Source organism: Cheilinus undulatus, linkage group 19 (genome assembly GCF_018320785.1).
Source record: "Cheilinus undulatus linkage group 19, ASM1832078v1, whole genome shotgun sequence".
Lineage (NCBI taxonomy): Eukaryota > Metazoa > Chordata > Actinopteri > Labriformes > Labridae > Cheilinus > Cheilinus undulatus.
The window spans coordinates 1,736,132-1,756,192 of NC_054883.1; the positions used below are offsets into that span (position 1 = coordinate 1,736,132).

General features: G+C 38.7%; 3 protein-coding genes across 5 annotated transcripts in view; 2 read left to right on the forward strand and 1 right to left on the reverse strand.

Annotated features, from left to right (window-relative positions):
• The first annotated feature begins 1,185 nt into the window (after window positions 1-1,185).
• Window positions 1,186-6,850, forward strand: cmbl (carboxymethylenebutenolidase homolog (Pseudomonas)). 2 transcript variants are annotated; one of them, XM_041814207.1, is made up of 6 exons: window positions 1,186-1,287; window positions 1,534-1,748; window positions 4,929-5,036; window positions 5,198-5,340; window positions 5,494-5,585; window positions 6,250-6,850. In XM_041814207.1, exons 2-6 carry the CDS (start codon window positions 1,534-1,536, stop codon window positions 6,427-6,429), a joined length of 738 nt encoding a protein of 245 aa, XP_041670141.1. In that variant the 5' UTR covers window positions 1,186-1,287; the 3' UTR covers window positions 6,430-6,850. The 2 variants fall into 2 exon arrangements, with proteins under 2 accessions (XP_041670141.1, XP_041670142.1); XM_041814208.1 differs by having other exon boundaries at window positions 1,211-1,276.
• Window positions 6,841-11,646, reverse strand: cct5 (chaperonin containing TCP1, subunit 5 (epsilon)). The gene is made up of 11 exons (XM_041814205.1): window positions 11,404-11,646; window positions 10,926-10,986; window positions 10,566-10,730; window positions 9,070-9,268; window positions 8,594-8,786; window positions 8,314-8,463; window positions 8,100-8,219; window positions 7,763-7,948; window positions 7,532-7,669; window positions 7,221-7,401; window positions 6,841-7,122 (listed from the first exon to the last, which is right to left on the reverse strand). The coding sequence occupies exons 1-11, from the start codon at window positions 11,506-11,508 to the stop codon at window positions 6,995-6,997; spliced, it is 1,626 nt and encodes a 541-aa protein (XP_041670139.1). The 5' UTR covers window positions 11,509-11,646; the 3' UTR covers window positions 6,841-6,994.
• Window positions 11,647-11,894: 248 nt separating this feature from the next.
• mtrr (5-methyltetrahydrofolate-homocysteine methyltransferase reductase) overlaps window positions 11,895-20,061 on the forward strand; it is a 92,169-nt gene continuing 84,002 nt past the window's right edge. The window contains exons 1-8 of one of the 2 annotated variants that reach the window (XM_041814185.1): window positions 11,895-11,948; window positions 12,443-12,587; window positions 12,771-12,924; window positions 13,044-13,161; window positions 13,242-13,752; window positions 13,827-13,940; window positions 14,045-14,201; window positions 14,326-14,414. In XM_041814185.1, coding sequence (XP_041670119.1) covers window positions 12,444-12,587; window positions 12,771-12,924; window positions 13,044-13,161; window positions 13,242-13,752; window positions 13,827-13,940; window positions 14,045-14,201; window positions 14,326-14,414 — 1,287 coding nt within the window. In that variant the 5' untranslated portion in view covers window positions 11,895-11,948; window position 12,443. Of the gene's footprint in view, window positions 11,949-11,995; window positions 12,362-12,442; window positions 12,588-12,770; window positions 12,925-13,043; window positions 13,162-13,241; window positions 13,753-13,826; window positions 13,941-14,044; window positions 14,202-14,325; window positions 14,415-20,061 lie in introns of those variants that run through there. The other variant, XM_041814184.1, reaches the window with a different exon arrangement.

Here is a 20,061-nt window from a genome sequence, read left to right on the forward strand (position 1 = left end):
TGCCAGTGATTATTGAAGATAATTAAAGTAAAACAGAACATTTTAATCTCATAAACTGTAATGCTATATAAAAGCAAGACAAATTCAATACAAAATTACTCATCTAAGTTTTATTTAGATTTCATCACCCTATTAAACTAATGGAATAAGTCATATTTTCTAGTTTTTGGGGAAACACAAAAATCTTTAATACACAATATGTGATATTTGGTAATCATTTAATAAAGTGATATTGGCCAATTCTGAACATCTCATTGTGGCTTAGGCCAGTTAGAATCTGAATAAAACTGCTCTTTAATAGCATGGTGCAAACTCAAAACTGAAATCAGTGTTAGCTAAATTAAACAAATGGCAGGTAAATCAAACACTGATGAGGCATAACCTTCTCCTCACTTCTCCAGCTGTTCTTGGCCCTTCTTTACTGGGTTCTAGGTGTGTAGGTGTTGGTGTGTGGATTTGTTAGGGTGGGTGTGTCAGTGTGTGTGGGTCTGGGTGAGAAGGTGTGTGGGTTAGGGTCTAGGCCTGTTGGTCTGGGATTTGTGTTTCTGGGTGTGTGGGTCTGGAGTTGTGGGTCTTTGGGTCTGGTTGTGTGGGTGTCAGGGTTGGGATGTATCTTTGGGTCTGGGTTTATGGGTGTGCCACTGGCACAACTTAACCCAGGCCCTTTGGCACAAATCACCCAAGCCCCATTATTTTTGAAAAACTAGCATGATCCATCAGTTTAGAGCTAATATCATGCTAACTGTATAGACTCATTGTGTAGCCTAATAAAGCACTATAACATGTGTGAAATGTTTTTGAACTTGTCTTTAATTGTTCAGACAAAACAATCAAAAAACCTTGGTCATAGAAATTTTACTCTGAAAGGCAAAAATCAGTTTTTTGAGCCAAAATGTGCTTACCTCTCATGCCATGTGTCTCCCTTTTATACAGGATGAGTACAATGGATGGCTCTTCAAAAATATGTGGTCACATGACCAATTTCTTCTATGGTTTTCTATAAACAAGGGGTGGCACTACTTCCCCTTTGGCACAAATCCCCCCACTCTCCTCTACTTATTTAACTTTTGCATGCCCCAGGAATAGGCCTACTCTAGAGGAACTGTCTTATAGAGACTGCTGTAGTATCGTTCACCTGTAGATGGCAGTAATACGCCAAGATGCGTCTAAACTGCCGGTAATTGTAAAAGAAGAAGAACCTACTTTATAGTTTACGGTGAACTTTGACCCAAAGTTTTTACTCCAGCTGAAACCCCTGCTTGTTGGTGGAAATTAGGTAACGATACGGTATGTCTCACATTTCTGCACATTTATTTTAGAGCTGCTTTATGTTTGTTTTACTTGTTTGTGTTTTCTCTTTTTACGAAAAGGTGCATTAAATGTTAGAAAGTTATGTTTGCCAAATCATCATCGCTGCTTTGCTTATGTAATCAAGTCAAATTCACCCAGTCGTAAAGCACGGGACGCTTTAATTCTACCATAAAACTTGATTCAACCTCCTACACCATCCTGACTTTCTGCTCCTGTCTTCAGATGTCCAACGAAGCCAAGCCGTGTCCCTGTGATATCGGTGATCGGATGGAGTATGGGGGGCTCGGCCAGGAGGTCCAGATAGAGCACCTCAGAGCTTATGTGGTGAAACCATCCGCTCCATCTGACAAGGCCGTCATTGTCATACACGACATCTATGGCTGGGAACTTCCTAACACGAGATACATGGCTGATATGCTCGCCGATAGTGGATACATGTGAGGAAACTAGTCATGTCAATAGAGGAGACAAAGAGGACATCTACTAAGAGGCTACCTCACCTAGAACATCCAAATTTAAGACACATACCTATCAGCTGATGACCATTATCTTTTAATGTGAATAAATGCCGATCACTTGTTGGAATATTTATTTGAATGGAAGAAGTCCGGTGTCGCAACTGACCATGACTGAATTCAGGGGCTGGGAATCAGGAAATCTTTTAATCTAACTAAATAACAATCCACTGCAAAATCACGGGATTTTCAAGACTGTATTATTTCCAGCATTATTTATTAAAATAATTGAAATAAACCTACTTATCAAATTGGACCCCCTGTTGGCAAAACCTTTAACACTTTTACAGAGTTAGACAGAATTTGCAACACTCATTTTTGGGCTGGACCATCATGGCAAAAATAATAATCACAATTATTTTGAAATCACAATCAATAAACACGATCATTCATTGATATCAGAACTTGAGTATTTATTGAACCACAACAATAAAAAATAAATTAGTAACAAGTAAAATGATAATATAATAATATATTAAATAATAACAACAACAACAAAAAAAAAAAAACAATAAATAAAATTAAATACCCAATCTACATGCACTCCTGTAAAACTTGAAAAATTTGCAACATGCAAATTGTCCTGCTATGTCCTACCCTTCTTCTCAACCAAAGGCTGCCATTCTGTCATGTTTTTAATCGCTCGCTCCTCCTATTATTGATCCACATACGTCACATGCTTGCTGCAGCTACGCATGCAACACATGTGCATTCACGGTGCTTTTACAGTGTAGGAACCTGCATACACGTCGATCGTGATTATGTACTATGATCGTGAGAAGCCAAAATTGAAATTAGATCAAATTTCAATTAATTGTGCAGCCCTAACTCATTTGCTCTTTTTTAATTTTATTTTTAGCAAAACTCTAAACACCAGCCCACTCTCTAAAACACATTTTGAGTTGGAATGCACCTGTGATGTGTAATGGTGAACACTGGTGGCAGAAGTTAGACACAGTTTTAGCACAGTTGTCACCATTTAAAGAGCCAGTCAAAACTGAAAACACTTTTTTAACCAGTCTCTTGCATCTAAATCTTTAAAAATAAATGGTCTAATATCAGGAAATCATTTAGACTCTTTTTTTTTTTAGCTGAAACCTGGCTACAGCAGGATGAATATGTAAGTTTAAAAGAGTCTACTCCTTCCAGTCCTATTAATACTCACCACCAGACACAGTGGTTGTGGAGGTGGTGTTGCAGCTATTTTTAATTCTAGTCTCTTAATCCAACATAAACTTCATAAACTACATAAACTGAATTATACTTCATTTGAAGACATTTTTTCCTCTGGTTAGCACATCTATTTGCAAAGAAAAGCATGAAAAAGTGATTTTAATCTTTAATCCTTTAATAATGAATTAACTTGGATCTTTATTACAAGAGGCTATAGTCTTTATTATAGTATTAATGATTAATGCTGGTCTATTATAATAGGTCAAAACAGAGAGTACAGCCTAGACCTGCCCTCTTTGTAAAGTGTCTTGAGATAACTTCAGTTGTGAATTGGGGCTGTACAAACAAAGAGTGATTAATTATAGAACAACACCAAGGGATGACACACTGATATGTAATGTGTAAAATATGACTTAGTAGTTAATATTACTTTAGGGGAAAAAACAACCAAACAAAAACTGACAAAGAAAACAGACACTGTGGTCTGCCCTTGCAATTACAACAGTGTCCCAACATTTTGGTACTCAGACCTTTTCTGGTTGTTTGCTATGATAAATCAACCTTTAAAGTCTGATTAACTCAAAGTTTTGAAGCAACACAGCAAATCTTGAAATTGTGCTGGAGAGGTATGCTGGAGTATTTTGAGTATTGAATTCTCTCATACTCACCTCTCAAGGTGTAGAAAGGGCTGCATGGCAGTGCAGGGGTAAGGAGTGCGGAGTTTGCAGGTTCTCTCCAGGTACTTTGGCTTCCTCTCACCACCAAAGACATGCTCGTTAGGTTAATTGGTGACTCTAAATTGGCCATAGGTATGAATGTGAGCGTGCCTGGTTCTATATGTCAGCCCTATGATTGATTGGCAACCAGTCCAGGGTGTGCCCAGTCTCTCACCCAATGACACCTGGGATAGGCTGCAGCCCCCCCCCCCCCCCCCGTGACCCCCAAAGGGATAAGCAGTTTTGAAAATGTATGGATGGAAGGTGTGTAAAAGGTTTTACCCTTAAATATTTATTTTGAAAATGAAACTGTTTTTTGCAATTGTATCATCAATTGTAATGAACTTTGATTATTTACTGCCTTACTACTGTCTCCAAAAAATAACTTTTTCCCAGAGCAATCATTGACCAGTTTTCTATTTTGCTATGTAGTGTTTAATGACTGCTCTGTAGTGTTGGACTTTTGACTGTTGTGTTTACGATGTGAGAACAGAGTTTGATTCTAAGTAAGTTAAAACTGTTTTAATGTGATTGATTTTGACCATGGAATCAGAGTTTTGTGAAAGTAGTTTAAAACGTTGTTGTGTTCACTGTTTAGAGAAATGGGAGGAGGAATATGCAAAACGTGTCATAGCAATTGAGAAAACTTTGACACATTTGCATGTGTACACAGGGCTTGACATTTACACCCGCCAACTAGCCAAATGCGGGTGGATTTCGGCCATGGCGGGTAGCAGTGTGACTCTAACTAGCCATGATGGCGGGTGGAATTTATCAGTGTCACAACTTATGCTTCACTCTGACCGTGCTTGTCTGTTAGCCGTTAGGAGTTAGGCTTGTTACAGAGCGGCCGTTTGGCACATAAAGGCTCAAATTTCCCCCCAAAATAACTGGAAAGTGGCTGGTCTCTTCATCCATTTTTGCGTTGGGCTTTGATGCTGTATGACACACACACAAATGCGACACTCACACACGATTATGTGCTGGTAATGTAGACTGAAGGTTTCTATCTGTTTAGGGAAAATGTTTCAGAATGTTGGAGGATAAGCTCAGCCCTGAACTTTCTCCTTCTGCTTTGAAGTGCCACCCACTTTAGTGTATAATCAACCAACTGAGAAACACTACTCCAAGCAATATAAAACCCTGCTTTGTTTTGTTAATAATTCTAACATGCAGCTGTGTTTATCTTCCTCTGCTTGTTCACTTTGATTAGTACTGTTCTGCCAGACTTCTTTGTTGGAAAGGAACCATGGACTCAATCACATGACTGGGCCATTTTAGAGGAGTGGCTGAAAGAGAGAAGCCCAACAAACACTAGCAAGTAACTATGAGCATATTTTTAAAAAACATTTTATGTACCATTTTTAGCTGTTTCTTGTCAGTAAATTGTAAAATTAATAAGTTGTAGTGTTTTTGAATGCAACTTTATTTTCCTGTATTCATGTTTTTAAGACAAACTGATGTTTAAATTTTCTTCACAAGAGAGGTGGATGCAGTGCTACGTTTCCTGAAGGAGCAGTGCGGTGCCAGACGCTTTGGAGTCGTGGGCTTCTGCTGGGGAGGAATAGCCACACATTACCTTTCCCTCAATTATGCAGAGATCAAAGTCGGAGTGTCACTTTATGGTCTGTAGTTCATTGATATGGCTAGATGTCATAGTTTATGTGTTTAAGGGATTCAACTGGGACTTTGCACACACTAGAGCTTTGCATATCGAGAGATGTACATGAAAACAGAACCGTGAATAATAGTTTATATGAACTTGTGAAACTGTGCAGGAATCATCCGTGACAGAGAGGACAGGTATGGATTAAAGTTTCCTACGCTGTTCATCTTTGCTGGGAATGACTTCTATATCCCACTGGACCAGGTTTGTATCATTAACTCTAAAATTACATTTCTACATGGCAAATAATTTACTAGTAGGTGTATTAGTCATAGAAAACCAACGGACCCAACAGTCATGACATGCATGCTGCTGATTCTGTGTAATTGAATTATTAATTAAAAGGGTTGTGTTCAAAATAATAGTGTTGAGTTCAATTAGTAAGGGCATTCATTCTGTTAAAAAACAGGTGTTGAACAGGTGACCCTTGTTTAAGGGTAAAGGCAGCAAATGTACATGCTGGTTATAGTGCATTTCTCTCTGAAATTCTGAGTAAACTGGGTCATATCAAACAATGTTCAGAACAGCATATTTTGATTAAAAAGTTGATTGGAGTGGGAGAAACATAAAGAAGTGCAGAAAATGATGGAAGGATCATGTTAGGGGATGTTTCTCATACTATGGTGTCGAGCCCATTTATCCCATACCAGGGAAAATATATGCAATAAAATAAAATATGCAGCGTTCCCAATGCATTTTATAAGGATTTTGAGCTTTACTCACTTTTTTTTTTAAACATAATGATTTTGAACAAAACTGTATTACCAGTTATGTAATGTGTTCTCATACCTGTATGTACAGAATCTGTGAAAATGAATATCCTACAAGGGACAACTAACTAGCTAACATGCTTCTCATTAATCATCAGGTAAATGTCTTGGAAGCGAGGCTGAAGGAAAAATGCACAACTGACCATCATGTGAAGATCTTCCCTGGTCAGACTCATGGGTTTGTCCACCGAAAAAATGAAGACATGAACCCTGAGGACAAACCCAGCATCCTGGAGGCCAGGGCAGACTTGCTCAACTGGCTCAAAAAGTACATATAAAGATAGTCAGGCATATGTATCATGAGTCACACATAATGCTTAAGACACCAGCTGTATTTTTAATGTGTCTGACAAACTCAGAAAGGTCAAATAAGAAATGGTAAAAGCTGCCTTGTTTATGATGCAAAGGGTTCTGTGATTCTTGTGAACAATTCAAGATATTGGGTGCTACTTAAATTGTCCCGTCAATGTTTATTATTTTTGCCGGAAATGGGATTTTTAAAAATGAAACTGAATTGTAAAATTTGATTGTTAAGCCACTCTGTAGGAATTTTGCTAAATCATTAGGGATGAAGTCTGCAATTTTTTTTCATCTTGAGGATTGACTGTACATTCGTCATGAAATGCACAAATGTAGACCAAGTGTAATCAGCTTCTGTATTTTGGGCTTCAAATAAAAACAGAAATGTCTACAGACCAACATTTTAATGGAGACTTTGATACATCAACAGTTTGAACATTTTGTATCAAATGATAAATACTAGTAAGCAGTGCGGGTTGTACACAGTGCTCTGGGAAGTGCCTTCAACCTCTAGAGCAGCTCAGAAACATTAATAGGAGGCTTTCAATCCTCACTCTCTCCCGGGCTTCGGATGTCATCGATCTTCAGGATCATCTTTACCACTTGGGTGGCAAGCAGGATCTGTTGCTTCTTGCCAATCAGAGTCTCAACAACGTGCTGCTGCTTCATGTCTGAGTAACAGAAAAACAAATCTAACAATTAATATTCCTTGTAATTCCTTAATATATAAGTTTAAGTATAATGTTGGGAGCGTCCGAAAGTTGCTTACCATTGGTGTTGTTGTGCAGACAGTCGATGCCCAAGAAGGGATTGTTCTCTCTGACTTGTCTGGCCCTGACTTCTGTCATGGTCTGGATTGGGTTCAGCCCACTGTTCTCAGCCAGGGCCATGGGGATTACCTCTAGAGCATCAGCAAATGACCTCATGGCATACTGTTCCAATGACGGGCACTAAGAATGACACCAGTAAAATGAACATGTTAGACCAGGATGAGAAAAAGAATTGTGAATACAGTAATTTAATTACTCACATGACAAAATTAGCCTGCCGTACAGCATAAGCAAGTATTGTCCTTCTTACCTCATCTGCAGCCTGGTTGACAGCCAGAGCACATGCAATCTCTGAAGCTCCTCCTCCGTACACCACACGGTTGTCTTTGACCAGGTTGCGAATAACACACAGGGCATCATGGAGAGCACGCTTAGCCTCTTCGATGATCTAAAGCAGAAGACAGAATTAAAAGTTAACATTAAGACACTGATTAAAATATATGGACAATGAACAGATGGATGAATTCATCATTTCAGTTACCATTTTGTTGCCACCACGGATGAAAATAGTTACAGCACGGGTGTTTTTACACTCCTGGATCACCAACATGCGGTCTTTTGTGGTACCAAAAGATATCTCCTTCACCAGACCAGCTGTGCCAAGTTTCTCTGGTGTCAACTCACAGAACCTAGGCACGATGCGCCCTCCTGTGGCAATGGCTATCAACTGCAGACAAAGCCAAAAATCAAATAATCATCACATAGGTCATGAAATTGTGAGAAAATTGTGAAAATTTCTTTTTATGTAAAACTTTATCTTTAAGCAAAACATCTTCATATCCATGGAGAAGTTCAGTCATGATAGGAGGTTATCTTACCTCAATCTCAGGCCCTCCAACCCAGCGAACAGCCGGCAGCTCGTTCTGCAGCAGGAGATGATTGGCTTCATCGTCGAAGCCCCACTGGCAAATTGCCAAGTTTGCACCATTGCTTTTGACCTAAAACAAAAATTAGAATGTACATCTTAAGATTAGCCTCATGGTACAGTGAGGTAGATTTTAGTTTTTAGTAATGGGGATGTTTAGTACAAACCTGTTGGATCATCTCCTCAAACTTGTCCTTCTCATACTTCTGCAGGGCCTTGTAGTCCTCCACAGAGGTCACATCCAACTTATGCTTAGTCTTGGGCTTAGGGGGCTCAAACGGGCAGGTAAGGATGGCAATTTTTGCATCTCTTAGAACCTAAATAATTCAAAGAAAAATAAAAAAGCAGATATCACAATTTGGCTGAAAAATAACTTAGGCAATTATGCTTTGAGTCTAACATTATATTTACACACACATTCATTGATTTAATGGAATCATTAATGACCTTGGGCATCTGCGGATGGCTGAACTCCTTATCAACAATGACTCCTTTGATGAGTTGTGTGTCCTCCAGCTTGCCTCCAACTTTTCCCTCCATCTTGATGAGCTCAAAGTCTACATCCTTCCTCTCCATATCTGCCACAGTAAGGATGGCATTTACTGCAATCTCTGCCATTTGTCTATGGCATCGGTTGATGCTAAAAAAACAACATAGCACATTAATAAAGTCAGCTGGTGTTACAAACTAAAATCATTTCTTTACAATGTTTTTTGTTATGTCTTGTTACATTTGAAGAATCAAACAGTGGGAGCAAAATGCACAACAGGTTATCAGTGCCCTTTGCAAAAGCAAAGTAATCACTCATAGCATTTTTGTTATATGCTCTCAATGACAGTAAAGTTAAAGAAAAGAATTACTTGTTAATTTTATTGAAGTATAGTTAACAGCAAAATCAGCCCTTCAGCATCCACAACACTCACATTTTGGAACCCAGCGTTGTCATAGCAGTCTCAATGAGAGGTTCTGTCTTATTGGGGTCGCAGGGTAGAGTTTCTGCAATTTTGTCCAGCTGCTCAATGGCAATGTGTGCAGCCTGGTCGTAACCATCAGAAATCCTGATGGGATGGATCCCCCGATCAAGCAGCTGTTCTGCCTGCTCAAGCAGAGCCCCAGCTAGCACTAAAAAGAGAAGGACGAGAACAGAGTTCAGAAAATTATACCAATGGAAGTAGGGAACTAACTGAAATGTGCAAGGCAAGAGAGTCAAAACTTGTGATATTTTAATGCTTTTGTAATATTGCATGCCTCAAACACCACAGTATTCATTTACTTAGGTTTGGCAGAGTGATTTGCAAAACTAATCTATTTGCGTTTTTCCCCTCAATATTGTGACTGCAATTTAATATGCAATTATTATTAGGTTCCTCATATAGTGTATTTTTCAACAAATTCAAGCAATAGATCATTCAATATTATAACCTACATTCAGTCAGGAACACACTCATTAAACAATTTCACTGCAAAGTGGATATGCAGTTTTACTTGGCAGAGAAGAAACTGAGAAGTGAGAAGTATGTCATATTTAAATAGACCACTGTGTTGACACTTGAATGTTTGCATGATGCGCAAAAAATCTCTGCTGCTGCTGCTGCAAAAAAAAATCAATATATCAAACTGGTATTTTGACACATTTCTACTTTTAAAACAAATCAAAAGCACATAGTAATTTAAAGGATATATTTGATTCTAGTTAAGTCTATATGCATTTCTTGCAACAAAACCTTGTTTTTTTGTCCATTTGTAACCCTACACATATAAATGTAAAAATTTAGCATGTACTTACTGTTTAGTATCCCTTTCTTATGCATGTTGAAAATGAGGGGCTGAATCTAACAGTTTTGGGTGTCCAACAGATTATTTTAGTGTTGCAATGGTGTCAAAACTGGCCTTGATATCATTTCATTTCAATTAGCAACATATCAAAATTCTCGTATCACGAAAACTGGTGCAAGGCCATCTTGATCAGAGCTTCCACAACTATATTTAAGTTGAGCAAAATTCTAATTTAACATATTCCCAATTAGTTTATATCTATATGGCTGAAGGATTATTGGTAGGCTTTCTGTGTTCATAAAACTATGAATATAAATTTTCCTTGGTGTGTTTAGTCTATGAGGCTTTAAAACCTTGTGAACTGACAGGACTCTTAAAAACTGCCGGTAAAGGAACAAATGAAAATTTGGTACGGTATAATCTAGAAAATACTTTACACAGTGGTGCTTTGTGCACTGTCTCGTATCAAAGATTACAATTACCACTAAATGATATCCTTAATGGACACCTGCCTATGGTTGGATGATAATGTGCAAATTAGAGGATAAAACTTTTGTCAGACTTTTTAAACATCAGAAAAATACAAATCCAGGTTAATAGCACTTTAAATTCCCATTAGACCCCTTATTGTTCCTTCCCATACCAACAACTCCAGTGGTCCCATCACCAATCTCATCATCCTGTGACTTGGAGAGCTCCACCATAAGTTTGGCAATCTGGTGGTCCACATCCATCATGCTGAGAATAGTGGCTCCATCGTTAGTGACAGTCACCTCTCCATCCCTGTCAACCATCATTTTGTCAAGGCCTGGAAAATAGACAAATGGGTTCAGGAAAGTGATGCGAGAGCTAGAGTTAGAAATATAGTTCTTGCAAATGGAAGTGGAAGAATATTAACAGAGGCAGAAATTAAACATTTTTGACAAAAGGTCAGCTGTACAGAAGCACATAGAATACACACTTATCCACACTTCAAGTGTTATGAGAACTATGTTGTACATACCATTAGGTCCCAGGGATGTTTTAAGAGTTGACGCAACAGCCTTGGCTGCCATAATATGAGACTGCAGAACACAAACACATCCACATCAGACAAAAACTAAATAAATTTTATTCATGCTTTCAAAACTGACTAAAGGTGTAAACTGCGTTCTGACCACATACGCTCAGTCACACTGAATGGACAAGCACAAAAATAACAATTGTTGGGAGCAGCCTGGGAAGCAACACCCACCGGCTAAAACCCCTTACCATGAGCACATGGGCCTCAGTATTAGCTTCATAAGCTAATGCTTTGACTACAGCCTAACCATTTGTGATGTACAAACAGCTACAGTTGACAGTAAACCAAACACTTGACACCATTTAAATATTAAAAACATGCACTATTAGCTTAACTTGTTTGCCTCAATGCAACTGATTAGACACGAATTTGTTGAGCTACATGACACTGTGAAACTCAGCAAGCTAGCCCATTGTACCTTCAATGCGTCAATCCCCGACAAACGTGTCTTCTTATCCTGGTCTTTAATGATGATAAAAGGTCTCCCATACTCATCGAAAGCGAGCGTCCCCAGGGAGGACATTCTGACCGAGGTATTATGACTTTAAGTGGGTGTTTAACGGAGAAAATGGTTGGATTTTATGGTGAAAGCTGGAGTGTGGCTAAGCTGCAAGCCGCACGAGTCTGCCGGCGACTTCTGGAAGGCTCCACGGGCGGGGAGGGCGGAACCAAGTAGCCTAGTAGTTTCCTTTTCAAATTCGAAAAACGTATTCTTGAATAATAATTCTGTTAAATATTTAGTGTCAAGAAAGCGCTACAAGTGTTAATAAGGGTATTTTCACTGATCGAACTTCAGGTAAGAAGCAAAATGATGTGTGTTTTTTTTTTTTTTTTTAAGTGACATGGTTTGGTCCAATTTGGTTTTTAGACATAGCTCTCATCTCGCGAGATTTTTCATCAATGCCGGGATCCATGGGAGGGGCTGAGATATGTGATTTTCCCTTCCACAAAAGCTTTGAAAAGGTAGAAAAAACATATAATCCAGTAACTTCTTTCTTGTGTATCTCATTTTAATAGGAACTAAGCCGCTCCAAATAGATTTACGTGTCGTAACGTAAAATCGGAAGGCAACGTGTTCGCGACAGGGCAATACTCCTTCGTTAGCCAGAGCTGATAGTTAAGAGTTATCGTTTATAGTCAGCAACAGAGAGAAAATGATCTTAGTTATGTTTGACTTAGCTCCTTTTAATGTCAGAGCTGTATATGACAACACACGAAATACTACAATCCACGTGCACTTGGGAACCCTGACAAACGTCAGACGTTGACGAACCATCCGGGTATTTCATGTTTGTGGTGCTCAGGTTTGCTCGTAGTCACAATACTGCGAGGGTTGTCCTGTTGCACTCTGTTTCTTCAAAATTTGCAGTACGTGGGTAAGCTGACGTGAAGATAAGGCTCAACGACGGAAAAAAATATTAAAATGTGTTTATGTTATTGTTATTTAATTTCCTTAGGATGCCCTGCGAGGTAAAACCTCGGCTCGTGGTTCTTTACGGGTCTCAGAAGGGTCAAGCCCAGGCCATAGCAGAGGGGATAGCTGAGGAGGCACAGGAGCACGGACTGGATGCTGAGCTCAGTTGCTTGAACCAAAATGGAAAGGTATGTACTGCATATCATAACTAAATTAGTTTACCCGAAAGCAGCATGTATGTTAGAGTCCATCTTCTAATTTACATCATCTCTGGCATCTGGCTTTCAATAACACACTAATAACTTATTTGTAGAGGTGATATGCCTGATAATTACTGAAATGTTATATGATAATCATATAATTGTTTCTAGTACAATTTAGAGAAGGAGAGAGCCCCAGTCGTGATTATTGTGTCTACCACTGGAGATGGGGAACCACCAGACAACGCCCTCCAGTTTGTAAAGCACATCAAGAAGAAGACCCTCCCACCTGACCACTATAAACACCTTTGTTATGCTCTTTTAGGTAAAAAGGTAGCTTCTTTCTTGGGCATGTGATTTTCAAAAGCTGATCAGAATATTTACTCTCTGAAAATATATTTTTTTTTCAAAACATCATCATCCATTTTCTTCTGTGTGCTGCAGCTTTAGGTGACACAAATTATGCAAACTTCTGTAACTGTGGAAAGACAATTGAGCGTCGTCTACAGGAACTTGGAGCTGAACAATTCCATCCAACTGGATATGCAGATGATGGTGTAGGGTAAGCTCAGTTCACCTAATGTCTTTATCTTAATTTTGTTCCACTGCTGAGTAAAACCACATCAACTTTGTTCTCTCAAGGCTGGAGGTGGTAGTGGACCCCTGGCTTGAAGGTCTGTGGAAAGCAATCAAAGCTGCCTTATTAAAAATGGCTTCTGATGGGACTGTTTACTTAAAAGGAGAAGCAGGGGATTTAGCAAAGGAAGCTTCTGATTCATCTATACCAGATGTCCAACTAAGCCTCTTAAGCATCACTGACCAACCCAGCCTTAATTCAGCCAAACCATCCGCAGAGACTGTCTCCAAATTTGCATCTGCTCCATCATCTTCTGCCACACCGACTGGTGTTTGTGATCACAGGCCAGCTTCTCCTTTGGGGAGCGTCAAGTTGGCATACCGGCTTAATGATGCCGCCAGTGTTTCTACATCACAACAAGAGACTCAAATCAGTGATGCTCAGGTTTCCCCTGTTGCACTGGCAACCTCACTGACATGCTCCCTGCCACCACTGTCTGAGTCCTTTCTTAATGTTCCCACTTTGCCTCCTCCATACCTGGATGTCTCTCTTCAGATGGCTGACGTCACAGAACAGGTCAGGAAAGATGCCACTAATGAAGAGTATTTGTGCCACATTCCAGCATTCATATAACAGATATTTTCCCTCAGATTGATGCACCGCCAAGTAAAGAGACTCTTCATGAGGTACCCATATCCAAGGCAGTTCAGATGACTAGAGGGGATTCAGTCAAAACTGCCCTTCTCTTAGAACTGGACATCTCTGTAAGTGTGACAGAGTAATGTTTAACACTGACGCTTTTCCTTACCTGCTTTATGAACATAGCTAGGTATGCTCTGAGCTATAGATACTCCCTTTTCATTCTCAGACTCACCCATTGATGAGTTATCATCCAGGGGATTCGTTTGATGTATTCTGCCCAAACAGGGCCTCTGAGGTGGAGGAAATGCTTCATCGTTTGGCCCTCTATGAACAGAGGAACCATCGAGTAAACATATCTCTGTGTAAAGACACTAAGAAAAAAGGTAAATATGTCCCAGTGGACTTTTGAACCAAAACATTGCGACAGAACATTAAAAATCTTTTGTTTGTGACATTTTTATGTTCATTATTATGATCATTTACAATGGGTTTACTCTTTGGTTCTAGGTGCTCAAGTGCCATCCTACATCCCCCCAAATATTTCTCTGCTCTACCTGCTCACCTGGTGTCTAGAGATCAGAAGTGTTCCTAAGAAGGTACTGTATGTCCAACACTGCTCTGCAGCCAGGGCCGTTTCTAGCTTTGTGGGGGCCCTATGCAAGATGGTGTTTGGGGGCCCCTAGTCTGCCAATCCATGATGGAGAGATTCCTAATCCGTTAGATGATCCACAAACATACCACAATCTATTACACTTAACAAGCAAAAAAGGCTACCATCATGATAACCTCTCATATTAAATTATTTATGGTCTAAACAAATTTTGTATATAGCAAAGTTTATATTACACTTAGTCCCGTTTGTGGTGTTATGGCTATTTTGAAAAAAACAAAGGTCCTAAATCAGAAACCTAACTCAGCTGTAGGAATAGAGGTAGGATTATTGAAATGAGCAAACTGTATTGTCACAGTAAATGTTATATTAATGTAATATATTATATATTAATATATTAATTATATTAATAAATGTGGCAACGCGGGAGACTGCAACTAACTCAGTTGAGTTTGCAAAAATCCACTCAGAGCAATAATCCAGCCACAGTAGTCTGAAATATTTAAGAATAAGACTAAAATATGTTAGTCACTTGTAACAACTACTGTAATTTATAAAGCAGTAGCTCACTTCTAATTAGAAGCCTACAAAATACACTCTAAACTTAATAAATCAATCATAACTAATCCTAAAGTAATGTTAAGCAGCAAATATCTGAGAAACAACTTTCACTGGATGATGACACAGCAGACATCTGCACACAACAGTCCCCCCAACAACACAGCTTATCATGGCAGCTGATTTCATTCTTATATCCTACATACAGGGCTTGACATTAACTTTTCACCTGCCACCATGGCTAGTGGGTTTTCAAAGTTACTAGCCAAAATGTTTTTGTTGTGAAACTCAATTGTGCACGTCAAGTATGAGAAGAAACAAATCCTCTATTTTCCCTCATCAACCTGATCAATTTAAGCTCTTCTCTTCATAAATCACTTCTACCCGTACATCTGAAAAAGCACATTATAGCGACGTGTCATACTTCAGTGATAGAAACCGTCACCGAGACACTGGAGATAAAATGATCCTGTTATTTGTCAGATAGAGGCAGCATGTACTGTGATCTTCTACATTTGTCCTGGTCTGACCTGCTGATGAGACTTTTTTTTGCCTATGCCAATATTCTTTTTTTGAAGTACTATAACTGACAGCAAAAACACATGATTCTTGTTTTCTCTATGGACATTAAGTTTAAACTAAAAATAAAACACTGATTATTAACTGTTAAATAAACCTTTAAGGTTTCATAAATATCTCTAATTCTAAATCTGATAAATCTTCAGCATGTTGAGTGTCAAACCTCTGGACTTTATTCTCCTTTAAACTTCTGTCATCATTTATGGTTCAAGTGTCTTTACACGTGTAAAATAAAGCTTTAAATTTTATGGTAAAATAATAGGTGATTTAGATTTGCTGCATTGAGTTCACATTAGTATAAGTTCAGCACTCTCAGTTTTCATTTAAAGACTCTTATCCATCTGCATTTTTAATCTAACAGTTTAGTAAACCTCATTTAAAGTTTTATTGTTCCTATTGTCTTCATATACGTTATTATAAATTAAAAGGAAATCTATAATATTTCAAGCAAATATATGCATGCCAAAGGTTTCAGTAACATTTAAAACACATACATGCATGGGTTGAATCATTTTCCCTCCATCAACATATAAGAGGATTTTAATATTACAATATTATAACATAGCATACACTCATTGCTTGTGTTACCGACAGAGACACACTCACAGCTGGAGCGCACAATACACACAAACAGCACTGACATGCTGATCCTCCATGCAGAGAGGAGCTTTAAAGCAGGATGAGGAAGTTGAGGTCCGTACTTATCATCCAGTATTCTAAAAAGGTTTGCCCTTAGATAGGAGCTAGAAGTCTTGCTACTAACAGGCCCGTGTGCGTTGGGGGTGCGTAGGTTTGTGCATGGTGAGTGTCTCGTTTGTGTGTCACTTTTACGCAGCGTTAGAGCTGTTGCTGCTGCATAAGTACACACGAAGGACAAAGAGATGAGCATCTTTGCAGTTATTGTGGGGAAAATATGAGCGTTATATGAACACACCTGCCTTATTTTAACAATTTTATCTAAATCATGAGCACTAAAGCTGAGAAACAAGCGCGGTTTGAGCGAAACATACAGTGCTTAACAAATTTATTAGACCACCACCCAAAGTAAGGTTTATGCCACAGCCGCCCTAAATTAACAGCATTGGTAATAACCAAAATCATTTTTTTTGTTTCCACTGTGGTTAATACACCAATATGTAGAATCTCTTTAACCAAAATGATATTTTTAATGCTAAAATATAATTATTATTATTATCCATGAATTTTCAAATTTACTGATTTACAACAAAACTGAAAAAATAGTAAAGCACATAATTATTTCTTGATTAATATGTCAAATTATAGTTATTTACTTGTATTGCTGAACAGAAAAATGAGTTTTATTTGTTGAATGTTATGCTTGATTAATTTCTGACTTCGCAGAGAAGCCCAGTGAGCCGGCTCAAATTTGGGTATAAAAAGGTAATTTCAGTTTGAAATTTCTCATTCCTGTTCAAAATGGTAAAAACATCGAGAGCTCACCGAAAATGAAAGAGTCCGCATTAAAGCACTTCATGATGCTGGATGGTCTCTGAGACAAATAGGGAACAGTTTCTCACCGTGTGGTCAAGTATGCTTTGGAGTCAATTGCCCAGACTGGTACTTACAAAATGCGCCAAGGAAGAGGTAGGAAACCAAAGTTATCCGAAACAAATGTCCGACACCTCAAGATTTTAAGTACTAGACACAGAAGGAAGACCACTGCTGACCTTCAGGCAGAGATGAATGCTTCTAGATCAAAGTCTGAGAAAGTCTCCAGAATGACCATAAGCAGATGACTAATGGAACAAGGTTTAAAAGGAAGAATAGCTGCTAAGAAGCCATTATTGAGGCCTGCAAACATCCAGAAATCCCTCAGATTTGCCAGGGAGCACAAACACTGGACTGTTGATGACTATAAGAAGGTACTCTGGACGGACCAGTCCAAGTTTGAACTCTTGGGTCAGCATCGACGTGTTTATGTCCGCAGAAAAGCTGGAGAACGTTTTGATGCCGGATGCATTGCACCCGCAGTGAAACGCGGTGGAGATTCCAGTATGGTATGGGGTTCCATTTGTGGATATGGTGTAGGCAAATGAATTAAAATCAACTGTATCATGAACAAGAACGTCTACCACAACATCTTAGTGCATCATGGAATCTCTTCTGGACTGAATCTGATTGGTCGTGGGTTCATATACCAACAGGACAATGACCCCAAGCATACTTCAAAGCTGTGCAGAGACTATTTGACCAAGAAAAAGGAATCTGGAGTACTGGAACTGATGGACTGGCCAAGTCAAAGACCAGATTTGAGTCCTATTGAACAAATTTGGGATTTAGAAGATTCAAAGATTGATGGCACAAAAGTTTCAGCCCTTCCCTAAAGCAAGTCTGTGGGAACAGCTAGAAACTATTTAGAACTCAATAACAAAAGAGACTGTGGAAAAGTACATAAAAACGATGCCAGCAAGAATGCAAACTGTTATCAAGGCCAAAGGAAGCCAGACAAAATATTAAGTTTTTTGGTTATTATGTGTGAAAAAGGACTATTTAGTTGTTTCAGTTTGTTATTTGCCAAATTAATAACAATAACATTTTTAGTAGGGCTGTCAATAGATTGAAATTTTTAATCACGATTAATCTCACAAATTCCATAGTTAACTATCGATTAATCACAAATTAATGCACTTTTTTTTTGTCTATTCTAAATGTACCTTACAGTACTATTTCTCAAGATTTAAATACCCTTATCAACAAAAGCGGACAAAAATGCTTTCTTTATGCAAATGTTTGTTCATGTCAACAACCCAAAACAACAACAGATAAAGTCCTGAAAATTCTCTAGTCTGAGCTCAAAGATACTGAACACTGCAAAAATATGCTGAGAGCGTAACATGGTAAACTCAAGCCCAACAAGCCACAACAGATGGAGATACTGACCTTAATGTATCATTACTGAATAATACCACAATGTAGAGTCAAACTTTAGACTTCTAGAAGTTACTCCTCTGTTCTCAGCAGCTGAACACAGAACATCAGATCTCATCATCACACATGGACATAAAGAAGTCAAGTCTCTGCTGAGAGCTCAGCAGTAAGGCACAGACACATCTAATGGTGTTTCACTGTTCTGATGTGAGTAAGGTGGACACATCTGCCCTGCTCAAGAGAAAAGCAAGTAATTACTTAAAAATGTCTGCTATTTTTTATCATATTTTTACTTTCAAACTAAAAAATGTAGTCCAAATGTAACATAAATGCTGACAGTAAGAAATGACACCAGTCCAGTAGATTTACTGGAATGATGTCAATAAACACATGTGAAGCCTCTTTTCAAAACTCATGAACACACAAAGTAAAAGAAGTCTCAGTGGAGAACTTTTAAGGAGTACTAAAAGGACTTAACCATCTCTTCATTCTTCAGATCATAGAGGAGCTACAGATTTAATCTAAAACCATCTTTTTCTTCCTAAATAAAGGAGACCCACAGTCTGATAATGCTTTCAGCTTATATTATGATACTCTAAAGAGCTCATTTACTAACCTCTGCGCTCCTGTCACACACCAGCCTCTGCTGTCTCCTCCTCCTCCTCATGATGCAGCTGTACATTCACCATGCATCAGGCAATCTCCTATAGGGACTGCAGAGTCTTTGACAGTTTTGCAGCATCTTGATTGACTGTTATTTAAATTTGGCGTTTATTTACAGTTCCAGTCGATCGTTTTAGTAAGTTTCGTTTTTTTCTGAATACTTTCACTTTCAAGCAGGAGCTGCGTGGGGATGAGAGCGGACCTTTAGGAGACATGATCAGACCAGTCAACAGTCAGTAGCACAGCTGTGGTGCCGGTTCATGGCAGATATAATAGCCTAAAAAAATGAATAAATCATACTGGCCCAAAAGTGCGTCGGCACACCGGGAAATGTGCGGTATGCCAGATAGCAAGTCCATCCCTGCCGAGTTGTCTGTCTCCATTGTAAACAAATCCAGCATGGCGAGGGGGGCGGCTCTCTGCATTAGCGGTTGCTCGGCTAGCGAGTGGTGCGGGCTATATAAGACTCTATGAACTTCTTGTAACTCCGTTCATGTCGACAGTAGGAGAAAATAACTTCAGTCTTATCCGACATGATCTGAAAGCTGAACCTGTCATTCAGAAGTCTCTGTCCTTTATCCATTTCTGCTCACTTGTACCGCATCACGACGGTGCCACCTCCTGGTCTGGCAAACTACGGGATGCGTTAATCGTGTGACAAAAAATTTAGCGGCGTTAAAAGTAATTTGGGTTAACGCAATATTAACACGTTAACTTTGACAGCCCTAATTTTTAGTTTTAAACAAGTTTTTGAAAGATTTCTAAAATATTTATGTTCTCTCGTTTTTATGACAGGTGGTCTAATAAATTTGTTAGGCACTGTATACAATAACACTAGTATAAACTAACTCTTAAGGTTAAATTGGGCCAAATTTAATCCTATTTCGACAACTTCATTACTGACTAAGAACAACCTTCATTTAAAATGGTTGCTTCTTTGGACC

What these genes read in the sequence shown, in the direction of transcription:
- cmbl (XM_041814207.1), top strand. Translation starts at nt 1,534, where the DNA reads ATGTCCAACGAAGCCAAGCCGTGTCCCTGTGATATCGGTGATCGGATG. An exon ending in AGCCCAACAAACACTAGCAA is followed by an intron (nt 5,037 to 5,197) that starts GTAACTATGAGC and finishes TTTCTTCACAAG; the next exon opens with AGAGGTGGATGCAGTGCTAC. An exon ending in AGTCGGAGTGTCACTTTATG is followed by an intron (nt 5,341 to 5,493) that starts GTCTGTAGTTCA and finishes GAAACTGTGCAG; the next exon opens with GAATCATCCGTGACAGAGAG.
- cct5 (XM_041814205.1), bottom strand. Translation starts at nt 11,508, where the DNA reads ATGTCCTCCCTGGGGACGCTCGCTTTCGATGAGTATGGGAGACCTTTT. An exon ending in CGGGGATTGACGCATTGAAG is followed by an intron (nt 10,987 to 11,403) that starts GTACAATGGGCT and finishes TGTGTTCTGCAG; the next exon opens with TCTCATATTATGGCAGCCAA. An exon ending in TCTGCACAACAACACCAATG is followed by an intron (nt 7,123 to 7,220) that starts GTAAGCAACTTT and finishes TCTGTTACTCAG; the next exon opens with ACATGAAGCAGCAGCACGTT.